The 18,026-nt window shown below is 42.6% G+C and overlaps 1 protein-coding gene across 19 annotated transcripts in view; it reads right to left on the bottom strand.

Annotated features, from left to right (window-relative positions):
- nfasca (neurofascin homolog (chicken) a) overlaps positions 1-18,026 on the bottom strand; it is a 164,970-nt gene that overhangs the window by 62,718 nt on the left and 84,226 nt on the right. For 18 of the 19 annotated variants that reach the window (XR_007963987.1, XR_007963988.1, XR_007963986.1 and 15 more), the window contains exons 3-7: positions 10,747-10,907; positions 7,578-7,595; positions 5,881-5,986; positions 3,053-3,249; positions 2,822-2,944 (exon numbers count right to left, since the gene is read on the bottom strand). Coding sequence is in view for 15 of the 19 variants with exons in the window: in XM_052075040.1 (XP_051931000.1) it covers positions 2,822-2,944; positions 3,053-3,249; positions 5,881-5,986; positions 7,578-7,595; positions 10,747-10,840 (538 nt within the window). In the remaining 4 variants the exon portion in view is untranslated. The remainder of the gene's footprint in view (positions 1-2,821; positions 2,945-3,052; positions 3,250-5,880; positions 5,987-7,577; positions 7,596-10,746; positions 10,908-18,026) is intronic. The other variant, XM_052075041.1, reaches the window with a different exon arrangement.

Here is an 18,026-nt window from a genome sequence, read left to right as displayed (position 1 = left end):
AACATAATCACCGACGCCACAAAGACTACCAGCGAAGATGCCGACGTGCCAATATTCCAGGCTGAAGTGGAGGCGGCAGTAAGGAGCCTGCAAATTGGCAAATCACCTGGCATCGACAACATTCCTGCAGAGCTTTGGAAACATGGAGGGCAAGAGACAACAAAAGTACTCACACACATCTGTCAAAATATCTGGGTAACCAAGCAATGGCCCCAAAAATGGACACAATCTCTTGTTATTCCCATCCCGAAGAAAGGGAACTCAAGGCAGTGTCAGAACTACAGGACCATCAGCCTGATCTGCCATGCAAGCAAGGTGCTACTACGGATCATCCTGAATAGACTAAAGAGCAGGGCAGAGGAAATCATTTCAGAAGAACAAGCAGGATTCCGACCAAAAAGGAGTACCACGGAGCAGATCTTTAACATCAGATTACTCATCGAGAAACACCTCCAGCATCAACATGACCTTTACCACAACTTCATCGACTTTAAAAAAGCCTTTGACCGTGTGTGGCATGAGGGGCTGTGGCAGGTGCTCCGAAACTACAACTTCAACAATAATCTCATCCAGGTCATTCAATCACTCTACACAAATTCAAGTAGTGCAGTTCTCATTAACAACACTATGGGAGAACTTTTTAAAACATCGATCGGTGTCCGCCAAGGATGTCTTCTGTCCCCTGTCCTATTCAATGTCTTTCTGGAAAACATCATGGACGAGGCCCTTGAAGAGTTCCACACCTCCATATCCATCGGAGGAAGACCTATCTGCAACCTCCGGTTCGCTGATGACATAGACCTTATGGGAAAAAGCGAAGCTGAACTCCAGGATCTTACCACCAGACTGGAAGAGGTAGCGAGGGCTTATGGCATGGAGATAAGTGCAGAGAAAAGCAAGATACTGGTCAATGGCCACAGTAAAACAACACCAACAAGCATCACATTGAACAGGCAAACCCTGGAAGTGGTTAAGGACTTCAAATAACTTGGGTCCTTTGTGAGTGAGGATGGCAGCTCCACAAAGGAGATTAAAGCAAGAATAGGCATCGCAACATCAGCCATGACAAGACTGGCCAGAATTTGGAGGAGCAATACCATCAGCTTCACGGTGAAGGTCAGGCTGTACAAGTCCCTGGTACTCTCCACCTTACTATACGGCTGTGAGAGTTGGACACTCACAGCAGACACGGAACGCAGGATGCAGTCCTTTGAGAACAAGAGCTACAGAAGGATGCTCCATATATCTTATAGAGAACACCGGACAAATGACTATGTCAGACAGCTAGTCACCACCCTCGCTGGAGAACAGGACCCCGTACTGTCAACGGTAAAACGTCGCAAAATGGCCTGGTATGGCCACGTTACAAGGCATACCTCGCTATCCAAAACCATCCTACAGGGGACAGTGGAAGGGAAACGGAGAAGAGGCAGACAGAGAAAGTGCTGGATGGACAACATTAAGGAATGGACTAACTGCAGCTTCCAGACCCTGCTACGAACAGCTAAGGACCGAGAGTGCTGGAGATCCCTGACTGCCCAGACCTCCACCATGGCACCCCGACGGCCTCTTAGGCCATGGGATGAATAAGAATAAGAATAAGAAGCTGTTAAACAGCTGCAAAGACCCCCTGGTAGATGGGAGTAAAACTGCACACAATCGAAACCTTCGTCTTAATTGTGTGTGCGGCTCTCCTGGACTGAAGCTGTGAGCACACTGTGGCGTTGCGCATGCGTCTGTTTCCGGCCACAATGAACTATTTTGAATGCGTGTTTATTGGGATAGACGCGTACTGACGCTTATGTATGGACACGCCTTAAATTCAGAGGAGCCAATCAGCGCCTCATATATGCTGACGCTTATGTATGGACACACCTTCAGTTCAGAGGAGCCAATCAGCGCATCGTTATCGCCGACATGCCCTGCTCAACCAGGGTCTCCAGTCAGTCAAACTTATACACACAAAGTCGCGCTGCCGCGGTCCTCTGCATTACATCTTAGTGCACGCAAAGAATACAACGGATAATTTTAACCAGCGATCGCGGTAATGCGCAGATTATAGTCCACAAATATAAAATGTATAACTTAAAAATCACTTTATAAATTATTATTTTATACAATTTGCCGAGGGTCCGGACAGAGGAGGTCCGGACTGAGGAGGTCGGCGGTCCGGTCGTGGATCGCGGTCCGCCAGTTGAGGAAGAGGGTTCTAGAGTTATTTATTAATTGATTTCATGAATGATCTGCTGTTACTCACCGCTGATTTTACCCTCAACTAGATAAAGTATCATCTTCTCAATGTTTTATTTTCACAAATAAACTGAGTGTGGACATTTAGTGCTAATGATTGTTTTCAATAAGCAATGCAAGAGCATACACATGGGAAACAAATCAAATGTGCCAGCACTTATGCTCACATACAAAAGGCACTATCCTTTACGTTGTGCTTCAAATCCAGATGTAGATACTTGGAAATAAAAAGGTCTCTTTTCTCATGTTCATCTTTTAACCCAAATGTTATCAGTCCACAGCACAAAATAAAGGAATTGACTTGTTACAATAGTTTTGCATGGTAAATTTGAGTTTTGCAACACTTAATTTAAAAAAAAAATCCTGCGTGCACGCACACGCACACACACACACACACACACACACGCACACGCACGCACACACACACGCACACGCACACAGACAAAGTGTGTTACAATTCCTGGACTTTATACCAAGTCTACGTGGTACAAATACGTAAGGTGTGTGTGTTTTAGTGTACAATTTGCACTATTGGTGGAAGATGTGTACTATCTTGTATAATGCTGCTCACGACTGCTGATCCAGAAAGTAACTGGAGGAGGGAGGCCAGGAGGGGGATTACAGGAAAGGACGAGCGAGGAGCCCTCAGTCACCACCACTGGCTCCAGCACTTCTTTAGGCCACAGAGGTGCCTCTGGAAAATGGCAAAGGGGGAAAATGTACTGGATAAAGTTTGATCGAATTAAAAAGTAAAGGTCAATATTTTCTGACACAATATAAACTTGCGTGCTGGTATTCTTACTGGAGACCCGAAGCAGAATTTTGTTCGACATCGCCATTCCGTAATCATTGCCAGCAAAACACTGGTATTCTCCTTCGTAGTCCTCCGGCCGTCCTCCATTACGAAATTCAATTTCCAGGGTTCCTGAGCGTTTCTGCATTGTTACGCGCAGATCTTTTCCAATGTTGAAAAACTTCCCATTTCTTCTCCATGAGAACCTGATCCATTAAAAAGAGAATGAAAGAGTTATTGACTTTGGATGGATTTCATTCTGAGGTTGTGTTTTGTTTTTCAATTCAAAGTCAGACTCTTCTCAGACCTTTTTATCATATGTCGTTGACTTTATACAGTGTCAAAGGGGAAGAAAATATTTACCATGCCAATTTTAAGCATTTACTAGAATTAACAGTACAGTATCGGCATCTTGTTCTTTGAATCCAAGTTCACATGCCACTCACACAAAGAAAACATTTTGTAACAAATTGGAGATCATTTTCTACCTTCATTTAAGTGATCTTGCGCAATGTCATTTTGACCATGAAGGACTGCAATTTTGTCTCACGCTTTCAGATTATATAATGACTTTGTTTTTAGTGAGAAAAGAGGATTTACCAGATTTTTAATCAACACTGCAGTCACGCTAAATCTGGTAGGAGAACTGGGAAAAGTTACCAAGAGCTGCAGCCAAGTAAGAGTTGCTGTTAGTTTTGAATATATGACTCAAGTATATATATTTATTTATTTATTGGGGCTCCTTTTGCCTGAATTAATGACATGGCATGAGTCGTTCAGGGTGTGGCACTGCTCAGGTTGCTTTGATAGTGGCCTTCATCTCTTTTGCATTGCTGGGTTTGGCGTATCAGCCAGCCGATCGCAAAGGCACACGTAGACGAACAACCGTTTGCCCTCACAATCATACCTCGGGACAATTTAGAGTGTTCCTTGCACCTGCCGCACATGTTTATAGGATGTGGGAGGAAACCGGAGTACCGGAGAAAACCCACGCAGGCACGGGGAGACCATGCAAAGTCCACACAGGAAGGCCAGAGACGGAATCGAACACTGCACCTCTGTACTGTGAGGGGGACGTGCTCACCAGTTGTCTACCGTGCCACCCAAGGCCAATCCAGTCACAATAGTCTTAAATTACCTTTCTTAATTTTGTCCATCAAGTCACTGATGACATATTACCAAATCAAACCACCTATAGCCGAGTGGTTGGGATGTCAAATGTTCAATGAGGTTTTATATTCCCCAAAGGCTTAAATAATGAACAAATATTATAAAGTTTCTAAAAATCTTCTAACTATATTTTTCTAGAGTATTCAAATTTGGTATTTTTGTTTTGAACCAATACAAATAAATTGAAAGATTTGGTTGTCAGCTATTATTTCACAGATTTTTACTGATGTTTAAAGTTTTTACCATGGTAGTGTTTCATTTTTTGTCACCTTTTTAAAATAACTGACCTTTTTCGTCTGCTTGTTGCAAACAAAGCTACTGTTACAGTATAAAATATTTTGCAAATATATCTTCAGCAAATGTCAATCTACAAAAGTATGTTATACCAATTGAGACGACTATGCATCAGTAATTCTGGTCATGCTCTACCCAACCAAAAAAAACGGTGTGACAAATTTTGTGTTTAAGTTATATAAAAATGTTTGTGAGTGAAGTGTGTAATGATTCCTGATGCTCAATGTTTAATGAGCATGAATCAGTCGACTTGCAGCATTATTTTAGCACAATAGTTGTGGCAGCAAGGAGAGAGCCACGTTGGGTACAAATCAAATGTCAAGTAACTGCACTTTTTCCCTCATGGTGGAGGGGTTTGTGTGGACCAATGACTCTGGGAGCTGAGTTGTCTGCTGCTTGATGCCCCTGGCAGGGTCACCCTGGGCAACCAAGTCCAAGCTGAGGGACCAGAAAAAGGACGGCTCAGAAACAGGTTGGATGAAAATCAGCATCTCCACAGTTGAGGCCATGGTCCTCATTTGGAAAAGGGTGGTTTGCCCTCTCCAGGTCAGAGATGAAATCCTGTACCGAGCATAAGAGTCCATATATCTTGAGGTCTTGTTCACAATTGAGAGAAAAAATAGAGCAGGAGGTGGACAAAGCAGATTGGTACAGTGTCTGCAGTGATGCTGACTCTCTCATCGGTCTTTCGTGTGGAAAGAAGGAGCTGAGCTGGAAGATCAAGCTCTGGATTTATCTGTCAATCTACATTGCGACTCTCACCTCTGGTAAAAAAAAAAAAAAAAACATGTCAGTTGTAACTTAAAGAACAAGATCATGGATAACAGTGGGAGAAATGATTTTCCTCGACAGGTTGTCTGGTCAACCCCCCCGCCCACCCCTATAGAGGAGAAGCTCACTCATCCAGGAGAGGCTCAGAGTAGAGCCGCTTCTCCTGCTCATGAGATGGCTCGGGCATGTGGTTAAGATGCGTGAGATGATTTGTTCCGGGCACGGCCCCCCGGGCAGACGGCCCGAGACAACTCACGACATGCTGGAGAGATTGTTTCCTGGTTGGACTGGGAACACCTCGGGTTCCCCCTGGAAGAGTTGGATGAAACGGCTGGTGAAAGGAAAGTCTGGGCTTAAGCTGCTGCCACATGAACAGAATGAATGGCTAGATGGATGGATGGATGGATGGATGGATGGATGGATGGATGGATGGATGGATGGATAATTGCAGGATGTGTGTCCTTTATCCACAGCCATGTACCCCAAATCAACAATGTGCCACTGTCCTGTCCTACTGGTGATGTAACCTATTGAAACAGTGTGTGTGTGTGTGTGTCCGTGCGTGCGTGCGTGTGCGTCCATGTATTGGGTGCATTCCTTACGTTGGCACTGGGTTGCCCTTGGCTTCACACTCGATGATGATGTTATCTCTGGGGTCAACAATGTAGTCCTTCACCGACTGTTTGGTTATAGTAGGGGGCTGTCTCACTGAAGGAAGAAATGAAACAGGAGTGTGGTTGCATTGCTACATCACCACACACAGGCTCCTTTTACAAATGCATCTGTTCAAATACTTTGGATAAATGCTATTGTTGACAGTCTGAACCTCTGCTCATGGGAATCTGTTGGGTCTCTGTTAAGTATAATAAGCATAAAATTGCTTCACATAAACATGCCCTGAGTTAATTTGACCCTTTACAAATGAAAGTGAGATAAAATATATTCATGTTTCACTGGACATTTATGTACAGTGTTGGCATGTGTCCCTAATTTTATTGGCATACATGATACATTCTGCTAAGTGTTTCCGGAGCCTGGTTGGAGGATGTATAAGTAAATACGTATAAATTGTGCGCTTACTGTTTGGTTGTATATATGTGGATATAAACAAACAAACGAAGCATAAATAAATAAATAAATAAATACCAATTTGTGTGTGATATACCAAACTCAGTGTTGTACAGCCTGATATAAATGTGCATACCATCGTGTCCACCTCCAGCTGTTTTCAGTGCACTATACATATTTAATGTCTTATTGAAGACAACCCCCTCTCACTAAACGCTGCAGACATGGCTTTGCCGTTTGCTTTTCTAGCTCACTCAGTCATTTTAAACCACTACAAATAAACACACACACACACACATCTATACGCATTAACACTATCTTGAGAGAGAGAGAGAAAGAGAGAGAGAGAGAGAGAGAGACTAAAAGTGGACTGAATTCCTGCCTACCATTAGGAAATGCTTTTCTTTCTTTCTTTTATTTTTAAAGAAACTTAAAAGCTAAACCACATTTTTTTTTGTGTGCATGTTTTGTATACTGTCATGGCAACCATCTGAGTATTTATAATAGTATATATAAGATATGGTTAGTTGTGCTACAACGCAATACTGAAACATAATGACACATACCAGCTAAAAGCAACATTCTTCAAATGGTATGCAAATTCTAAGTAGGATTCTTCTGCTTCCTGAATACTTCTTATGCACATGGCATGCCAAACCCACGTTTTGCGGGAAAAGATGCCCGGGGGAACTCAGCAAAAACATGTTTTTTCAAACTACTTTGTAGAATTAAGATGAGGACTCTCTACCATGCATGGCACTGCAAGAGGTTTAGCCCTGTCAAAATATGTGCATCATCCCTTCAGCTACCCAATGTATTTATTTATTAATATGTTAAAACATTAAAAAGTTTACAAGTTGCCATTCTGTTTCAATACAATTCTTGTTCCCATGTTTTTGTGGCAGCTGTTTCTCGTATGTCTTCTTGAGGGCAGGGAGGGGAGTGAGTCTTTCAGTTACATGCGCGATAGGTTATATTGGTCAAGCCTCATCGACGTGCCTGTATTCTACCGAAACTAAAATATATAAATATCTAGAGAGAGCCGGAAATAAGCATGTTCTGATGTCATATTAATCGCCCGCCTAAAATTCAAGCATCTCATTCAATTAAAGCACTAATTTGTTTTCCGCGTTTATCTGACCCAGTTTCAGTATTAAATTAATGACTCCCATCCTTTCAAAGAACGGTTGTCATAAATTTACAAATTAACACGTTAACACAAAAGACTTACGGTCTGCCAGGATCTTTGCTGTTAGTCCAGCGTAAAGCAACAGGGAGAAAGTGGGGGGCAAATTGTAAAAATGTTGTTAATAACCATATATTATACACACATGCACACATTAGTATCATCGATATTACATTACCATATTCTGCTATTTTATCCATTCTACAACATTAGCATATTGTTACATGCTCTACAACTACATGGGTTTCTGCTTTATTAAAGTAACATCAGGACACGTAACTTACCTGTCCATAGTTTTCCCATGATGAGCAAAAGAAAGAAAACACAAACCAGGTAAGTCATTTATACACAGCAGACATTAAATAAAATGAATGCAAGCTTACAATCAAGGCTGATTTTGTGCTGTTGCACTTTTAATGTCTTCGGAGTAAAACAGAATTCCTTACCATGCAGGTTCTGATTTGACAATTCCTTGTTTATTTGTTTGTTTTAACCTTAAATTCAGTGCAGTGTAAAATGCACAGTACCATACAAAATAGTCTCTGTAAATTTAAGATTATGCCCTGTGATTGGCTGGCAACCAATTCAGGGTGTCCCCCGCCTACTGCCCGAAGACAGCTGGGATAGGCTCCAGCACCCCCCGCAACCCTAGTGAAGATCAATCGGCTCGGAAGATGAATGAATGAAAAATTTAAGATTAGGCCAGTTGTGGAAGCAACTTGCATGCCCCTGTGTTTGTGTTGCTAAATGAAATTCACGTGATTGTGTGCACCTCAAGTCTCCTATGCACTTAGTAACATCAGGCTTGCAGCAGTTGACCAACAACAAGGGAAAGAGATAGACTGTCTTTACATGTAGTTATCAATAACCCTTTTGAAACCTGAATAGTGGCAGTATTCAGGTTTTTTCACGCGAATATGCTCTTCCTCGAACAAAACTTCCGGATTATCAATTTTCTAACCCTAATACAGTCAAACCTCGGTTTTCAAATGTCTCTGTTATCGACCAAATCGGATTTCGACCTGAAACTTCGAGATTTTTACGAGTCGGATTACGACCGAAAACTGGTTTTCGACCAAACTGAGCAAACCCAAATACACCACTCGACTCCTCTCGGCTTCCTTACACGAGGAAGTGTAACGTTGAGCAGATGTGTTTGTTTTGATTTATGTAAATCTGACAGGTTTTTTTGTTACTTCTGTATAGTGTATTAGCCACTAATCATGGGCTAATAAAGTAGTTTCGGATTTCGAACAAATCGCTTTTCAAACAGCCTTCTGGAACGGATTATGTTCTAAAACCTAATATAGGGTCATATAAATGCATTTCCTTTGAACCAGGCATTGGTTTGTATTCTGCACTAGCTCTATTTTTCAAGGAATCCCGGTATTTGTAGAACAGGAAGTTGCATGAGCGGAAATCAGCGGTGATACTACACGCCGTAGCGGAAAGTGAAGCCGGCCAGGGCCGTTTTACGTTTCCACTCCCTATGGGAGCCTAAATGGAATCCATTTATTTCTCTGCGGTGTTTTCACGTTATTTCGGTCTCTACGGCAAAAAATGTATACTGTAAGGCCGTACATCTGGTGCGCAACTCCCCTAATAACCACAAGCAGATGTAAACAATCATGGCAAACCTCAGGGAGCAAACAGAAAATTAGCTGCTTTATTCTTATGGTGAGGGACAAGGATGTAATCTGTTTGATTGATGGTAGAAAGTAAGAAGCGAAAATTATGTCCATTTGCATCACAGCATTGTGCATGCATCGCCATTTAAATTAGGGTTATTCAAATACGGTCTGTTTCTGAGCACTCACGCGGGTAGTTCTGAATGTTTCAGAAACCAGGGTTTTTAACCTTAACCTGAATATTGACCGCATGCAAACATAATCTATACGCGGGTTTGCGTGCAACTGTGTCCTGCAGGGTTCTATAGAAATCACAGATCATCACTTGTCAAGAGTGTAATCTTTGCAGACCAAGGTTCTTCACAAGGAGTTAAGAAAAAAAAAAAGCTTTAACACTTGAAGACAGGATAAAAGTAATAAAGATAAAAGATGGAGGAAGCAAAGTAAAAGACATTATGCAAGAAATGGATGTAAGTGCAAGTGAATGCTGGTCATAAATTTCGCAATTTCTTTCCCTTTTTTTCTTTCTACGCTGCTATATGAAGTGTCAAATAAGTGTATGCTCATACTTATGCGCTATTGGAATAAAAATTTAAAGTACACATATACGTTTTTGCGTGTGTTTGTGTTTACGTCTGAGATAAAATTAGCGATGTTGAAAAGTTCCCTGTTGTGAAAAATTTCTGGCTGTAAACATGATTTCGTTGTCGAGGAGTTCTACTGTAGAAGGAAATCTAGTTTACAAAGAATAGAACTCTCAAAACATTCTGTGAATATGTAGAAAAAAAGTAATTTGATTGCAAAGTAAATGAGCAAATGTTTGTGTGATTGACTTTGCTTTCAGATCAATAGCGCATCGTAAGCCTTGGGTCAAAAGGTTAGGCACACTGAAAAGAAACCATCGGGGGTGCTCATTTGATATGTAAGGCAGGTGTCCAAGAGCTCGCTGTGTAAAAATATACTTCACTGTAAAATGGAATTACATTTAGCACCATTCAGGGCAGGTATTTTAAAGTATGGGTGTGTGAGGTGCTTGCAGATGGACCTTGTGTATGCGAGTATCTGCGTGTTTAAACAACAAAACAGTGAGCAACAGTGAGAGACACGGTACTATATTATGAAAGTCAAAGATGTCTCCTCATTCTGCAGGAATCTACACCGGTGGTTCTCAAACTTTTTTCAATGATTTGACCCCCTGTGAAATATTTCTTTCAGACAAATGATCCCCTCTAAAAAGTGCAAAGCATTTTGAGATGAAATCTTAAAAAAGGAACCGTAAATGTAGTAACTGTGTGTCTGAAAGGGTTAAAATAGTGTAATTTGTTTAACTTTGTAACTCCATTTGTAGTGGTATCTATAGAAATGTTTGGAAATAAAAAAATATTTTTTATTTCCATTTTATATGTTAATTATAAATGATTTGCACACATATAAGAACCCACATCTGATTTCATTATGCATCCTTTTCAGCTGTATCTGAAGGATTTATTCAAATGGCAATTCATGTGACTTTGTTCAAGATCGGAACAAAATATGAAGAAAAAGATTCAGGTTTGGTTAAATTGAGTGGTTGCTGAGTCACTTACGATCTTGCGGCACTTCAATTGTCACAGATTCGTGCCATAGCAGCAGCTGCAATGACATCCATGCCAGGGCCAAATGGCCACCTTGCCTCGACATTTCTCCTCCTCTGATCTCACCACTCTTGACAGACTTGATACTTCTCTCGGTTGGTCACACTGCTGACCTGTGAACGGACAGAGACAGAGGGTTAAAAAAAACTGCAGTTGCATTCTGCACTGTATATATATGGACAATGACGTGCGTGTGTGCGCATGTGTGTTTTCGACGCATAAGTGTAGGGCTCTGTGTATCTGTAGAGGCATAAAGAGATTGTATGATGGCATACATACACAGCTGAGTCTGTGTGTAGCTAGCTAGCTAGAATAGCTTAGAAAACGTGTCAAAATAAAGGCCCGGGGGCCAGATCTGGCCCACCACATAATTTTATGTGGCCCGCGAAAACAAATCAAGCATGTTAAGTTCCATGATGCTTGCTAAATTGCAAACCAAAATGTCAAATTGTTAGAAGCAATCCACAATAACATGATAGTGCAAGCATTTTCTCATTACAAAACACCTTATTACATTAATGTAAACAATGTTTAAACAAGTCATTATTCTTGACAGGCGGCCCGGTAGTCCAGTGGTTAGCACGTCGGCTTCACAGTGCAGAGGTACCGGGTTCGATTCCAGCTCCGGCCTCCCTGTGTGGAGTTTGCATGTTCTCCCCGGGCCTGCGTGGGTTTTCTCCGGGTGCTCCGGTTTCCTCCCACATTCCAAAAACATGCATGGCAGGCTGATTGAACACTCTAAATTGTCCCTAGGTGTGAGTGTGAGTGCGAATGGTTGTTCGTTTCTGTGTGCCCTGCGATTGGCTGGCAACCGATTCAGGGTGTCCCCCGCCTACTGCCTGAAGACAGCTGGGATAGGCTCCAGCACCCCCGCGACCCTAGTGAGGATCAAGCGGCTTTGAAGATGAATGAATGAATGAATTATTCTTGACTTCTGATTTAAAAGACAAGTTATCCTCAATTTTTTGTGCATTGTGACATTTAATGTAAATACATGAAACGATTGAGTTGACTGGAGAGCACAGATACGTCTTACATCTCCAAAACTGACTTAATACTTCAATTTTTTAGTCTGAGACAGTGAAAATTGTTCAGTTTAAGCCCGGCATTAGACAACTGCCATGACGGAGTTGAAACCCAAATATATCCCCAATCTAGTGTATCTTCCGTTAATGTTGCACCAAATACAGGTACTAGTATCGTACTGTGATTTTTAGCCAGCAAAAATGACACGATGCAAAGACGTTGCCAACAATTATAATGGTCTCAGTTTTTCTCGTTGCAAAGAAATTTTAAACATGTTCAAAATTTGCCGGCGACAAGAAAAGCTGTTTTTGTAACTACTAAAACTGTTTGGGAATGTCTAGCAAACATTTGTTAGAAACTGAACATTTGCTATGGGCACACACACTTGCAAACCTTCGCCACTCAGTGAGATACGGCCTTGACCAAACTGTTCAATAGAGAGCTACACCTTGTTGTAATTAAATGTTTCCACAAAAAAAGTTCCATGTGTCAGTTTTTAAACTTCGAGCACCTGTACACTCCTGATTTTTATGGAACTGTTGTGACACAGAATGTGTTGCTTTTCTCTTTGACCTAGCTTACACGCTTTATTTGTCTGCACACACAGACATGCACAAAGTACCATCCACAAATACACATAAATCGCAGAGACAAGGTCAACACAACTAGGTCAGTGAAACAACAAACAAATTGTATTGTAGATCAGTGCATCTGTCGGTTTCTATGGTAATCAAAAAAGCCACGGTCCAGTTGCACATTTTCAGGTGTGCGTTACACACGATCCAGTGATTAAAGATGACACTTCATTTAGATTCAATAATATCTGTAACATCATTCCTACGTGCTTGATGACAGTTTTTTTTAAGTTAAATACACAGTTGCAACAAAAAGTACATGAACCCTTTGGAATTACTGGATTTATACATAAATTGGTCATAAATTGTGATCTGATCTTCATCCAAGTTATAGCAATAGAAAAACTTACGCTTCTTAAACTCATACCACACATACAATTAACGGTACATGTTTTCATGTTTTTATTGAACCTCGATCCTGAGTAATTATCTGAGCGCTAATCCGAGTCATATCTCAGCCAACCTAGATCAATGTGTCGAGATTGGAAGTGTTGATGAAAGGTGCCCTGCTTTAGTCGAAAAAAATATCATGCAGCAGAAGCATTCCTCACGCATGGCAATGTAAGAATATGTAGCGTTATGATGTTCATCCTTTCTACTCATGGATCAATTAGGTTCAAGGAACAAAAAAAAAGAAACCTTAAACCTACTCTAAGAATACCTTGTGAAGAACTGATAACTTGTGAAGCTGGGAAGGGTCATGAGAGTTTCTTAAATTCCTCAATTAATTATTCCATGGTAAGACAGCTTGTCTACAAATGAAGAAAGTTCAACACTGCTGCTTCACTTTCCCAAAAAGAGTCCATCCTGTTGTGATGACTGTAAAACCAGAGCATAAAAGGCACAGTGACATAAGGATAAATCCTCGAGTATCACTATACGAAGAGTCAAGAATGGTGGTGGCAACATGTTTTGGGGCTCTCACTATTCAGTTGAAACTGGGGCCTTCGTCAATGTGAACCTTCCGCCTTCCGCTAGACAGAGAAGCCGGATGATGAGGCTCAAATATTCGATATACACAGTTTGAAGTCAGGTGGAAATCATAATTTCTGTTCAAAATGAAAGACAGCGGGTGGCACAGTGCTCAGCTGGTTAGCATGTCGGCCTCACAGCGCAGAGGTGCAGGGTTCGATTCCAGACCCTTGCCTCCCTGTGTTGAGTTTGTCTGTTCTCCCTGTGGCTGTGTGGGTTTTCTCCGGGTATTCTGGTTGATTGAACACTGTAAATTGTTCCCAGGTTGTGTGCCCAGTGATTGGCTGACAACCAGTTTAGGGTGTAACCCACCATGCCTGAAAACAGCTGGGATAGGGTCCAACATGTCCGTGACCCTTGTCAGGATTAGCAGGTTAAAAAATGGATCGATGGATGGATGGATGGATAGGTTCAACATTTTGATCCTGCCTGACTTTACAATTACAGTGGGCCATCTGCCATGAATTCACACATTGATTGTGTGCCTATCTAATAAATATATTCTGGGTGAAAAAGGTCAAACAAGGCTGAGGTGAAAGGACAAAGCGCAGTGAGTGATATGTGCAAATATATCAAACAGGCCCACACACTAGCCCAATTGAATAGTTCTTGTGAGAAGTATGCATAGATTAAAAAGTTAATAGCAATCACAAACCCGATGACAGCAAATTGAGCATTTAATGCATACAAAGGCACTCTTTTGATCAGAGGGCTCAGCTCAGCTTAATACAATTTATTGCTTCAGCTTGGCTGTTCTTGGCATCCAATGAAAAATGTTAAATTTCAGTAGTTTTGGCAATGAATAACTTTTTCATGTCATAAACTGCAATATGGCACAGAATTGACATTGAAAGTATCATGCACTATTTGTATATGTGTAATATAGATTTGTTGGTTTGTTTGTATAAAAAGACATAGGGAGGTTTTGTTTTGTCTAGAGTCATCTACATTTTGCAACAGTTAAGTAAAAAGACTCAAAACCTAAGCCTAAAAGGTTTTCCCAACCATCAAAAGACCTCATCGATCATGTTTAAATTGCTGTGAAAACATTACAGGCATTACTTTGTGCACTCCCCCAAAGACACTTGTCTGATCTCTACAACACAACACAACATCACACATTCAATAAATACTATTCAATTCATCATACACAATTGGCTTCAACCTACCGCGATAGCCTTGCTGAGACAAGTGGGAGCAATGCATTCATGTACACATTCATAAATACTGAATGTACGACCCCCTCCATGAACTGTTACTTTATCATTGTTGAGTGGTTTGTGTCTCGCAAGGATTCGAGGAGCTAAGTTTTCTGAGGTTTTCTGCCCCTGGCAGTATCACCCATGGTAAACAGGTCCTAGATGAGGGACCAGACAAAGTATAGTTCCCAGCGCCCCAATGATGATTATAAATGGAGATTGTTTTCTCTTCCCCTCATGCGAGTCACTGGGCGACCCCTCTGGAGATGGGCCTCATTGGCGAGTCCCTGGTGGCCAGGCTTCCACCCTTGGGGCCCGACTGAGCTCAGGCATAAATGAGCATGTGGGTCCCCGTCCCCATGGGCTCACAACCTGTGAGAGCAAACAAGGGTGCCCCCTGGGCAGTGGCCAAAGGCAGGGCCATTAGCTGTCCAATCCCCGGCAACAGAATCTGACTCGAGGACATGGAACGTCATCTCTCTGACAAAGGAGCCTGAACTGGTGTCCGAGGACGAGAAGTTCCACTTGATATAGTCGGGCTCGCCTCTACACACAACCTCTGGTACCAGTCCTCTCAAGAGGTGTTGGAACCAGTCCTCTCAAGAGGTGTCGGACTCTCTTCCACTCTACAGTTTCCCATGGTGAGAGGCTGTTGAGAGGCAATGTGCCTAACAGTGCTTCATAGGCATTTGTCTTCATAGGTGCAATTTTACGTATTCCGAAGTTGTTTTGCCCAATGCACGTCCCGGCATTGTATCAACCTACTGGCGGGCGTGTCTTTAGCGTCCTCTTTCATGCCCACTTATTGTCTGTTTGAGAGGGATGAAATTTCATCTGTGCTGTATGTTGCACATACTGCACATTTGACAAAAAAGTTTTACTTGACTTGATCCTTCCTCTAAGGTTCGTATGCCATCCTCAATTACGTTCGCCTTTCCTCCATCTGAACAGTGTGTCTGCATTACATCAGATAGTCAAGCAAAGCACTTCTTGCTTGGCTCTCGACGAAGGCGGACGCTTTTGCTTTCTGCTCCTGTTTGGGAGCTTGGGGACCCCTGCCTTACAACTGTTAGGGAGGGGCCAGCCAGGCAGCCTCCTCAGCCAGGGTGCTCTGCACCTCACACCTGAGACTCATCAGCTCATCACCCACCTGTTGCCTATCTGCTCGTTTGGACTGGTACAAATTGATTCACAGACCATTCCCCAGTGCAAGTTTGTGGCGTCACCACCCCAGTGGACTCTGTTGCCGTCTCCTGCAGCTTATTGTTCCTTGTGCGGACATTTCCTTGTGGACTCCTCGTGCTTCTCCCTGAGTGATTCTGTGAAGACTCTTAAATAAACTACGCCAAGTGTTGGCTTCCACGATACCTCCCTGTTGTCATGCTATTGGGGTCACATCCAAACCCTAACAACAATGTGTGTGGGTTTGAACCACCACCCACCCCGATGTGTGGGTGGTGGTTCAAAGAGTGGCTGGCCTTCCTGTCTACATAGTGCGTCCTGAAGGCAAGGAGGGTCCAAAGAGGACTTTACATAGGGATTTGCTGTTGCCCTGTGGATTCTTACCTGCCAGCACTGATGAAGGATGTGAGAGGCAGACTGTCAGGAGGCCGCTGACGAGAAGCCAAACCAAAATCGACACTTCAGACAATGATGAGGTACCAGATGATAATGATGATGATGCCCCCTCAGAAGATCAGGAGTACTGCCACTATTATTTGCCTCAATTGCCTGGTTGTTCTTCAACTATCAGCACCAACCCTACACAGTCAGGAATGTGGCAACAGCCAAGCAGCGGCGGGGTTCCAGAAAATTTTCCGTTGAAAGAAAGAATTTCTCCCATGGTTGCTGTGGCTGAGATGATGCAGGACGAAGAGAGAAATGACTGTCAAGACTTGCTCAAAAAATATGGTTGATCATCACATGAAAGTAGACCCCACCAAAGTGGATAAATCAACGGCCGAACCCTTGAGCTGAGTGAACTTCCAAGCTTTGAGGTAGGGCCAGAAATTGTTCAGCCAGAAGTCCCGCAGATTCACGTAGAGGACGACCGCCCGTCTGAGAGTGCTGGAGCCCCGATCGAACCCCCACCTATGCTAGATAAATCAATTGGCAGTAATAGAAAACCCCAGAACAAAGGCCCTCCCCTCGGAGAAGTTCCTGTTGCACTTTTTGATGATGCTAAGGAATGTCATCAAGTCCGACGCTCCCAGAGAAACCGAGAACCGCCTGAGAGATTACAGTACGCTCAGTTAGGCGTGCCATTGCTAACTGCTGCGAAAGCTCTTCTTCATGAATTGAGCGTGGTTATTGCGGAAACACTGCAGCCACACTGCTGCGTTGTTCACGATATAATGCTGAAGGAGAACCATGCCGTGTAGGTGTTCCGAGACGTGCACACCTTCTGGGGGGGAGGGTGTAACCCGGATTATGGCATAAGGCAATGGGGAGTGGACATAACCAAAATCTATATTGACTTAAAAGAGTAGCGTCGATAAAAAATTGCTTAATTAAACAGAATTGAATATTGCCGTGGCCCGAGTGAATCAGGGCAGAAAATACTAGTGGGGTGTCAGCGAATAAGAGGTGCAGTTTTTCACCTTCGTGACGTCACGAACGTACGGCGCCAACTATCTCGGTCTCTTTTTCTGACGGGACCTGAACGCGAGCGGACGTATTCTTCGCCGTTGTGAGGAAGTGTTTCGGGAGAAAGAGAGTCATTCTACGCAGTGAGTGTGCTCAGAGGCTTGAACGTGTTATGCGCATTTCGTTTAAAATCACTTGTTGCTAAAACATAGTAACTTTCCTTAGACCTCGAGTACTGCACCGGGCTAACGTAGCTGTTAGCATTACGTACCGCCGGGATTTCGCCTACCGTATAACATCGTCGGAGTATCGTTCAACATTCTTCTGGTGAGTGTACATAAATGTTAATAACGTCTCACAGTACTTGGAATTAAGTAGTTAATATTAATTACTGTAGTTATTTTATTGTCGGCGCTCGTGTGCTCTCGGCCCTATTAGGCCGGGTCTTTTGTGGAGTTCCAATTGAGGACAGCGCTGGGATTAGCGTGCCTTCAGTGGAGTGGATTCCATTACGGTGCCCTGACGTCCAAAAGTGCTGGAAAAGGGGATACAGTGGTGGTGGCGAGCCAACCAAAGAACATACAATATATTACATTTGATAAATTTTAATTTATTTTATTTGTGTTGGTGATGTTTAGAAGAATTTATTTTGTACGACAGGAGTTGACAAGAACATTTTGTGTTTAGTTATTTCATTCAGATTGAAAGGGAAAAAAAGGGAACTCACACCGGTGTTGAGAAAGATGATCACCAATTATTTTGCTTGAGGGAAAGGTCAACTAAGAGGTTGAGACTAAATTGTATTTATTTACTT

Source organism: Hippocampus zosterae, chromosome 9 (genome assembly GCF_025434085.1).
Source record: "Hippocampus zosterae strain Florida chromosome 9, ASM2543408v3, whole genome shotgun sequence".
Lineage (NCBI taxonomy): Eukaryota > Metazoa > Chordata > Actinopteri > Syngnathiformes > Syngnathidae > Hippocampus > Hippocampus zosterae.
This window is presented reverse-complemented; position numbering and strand designations above follow the sequence as displayed.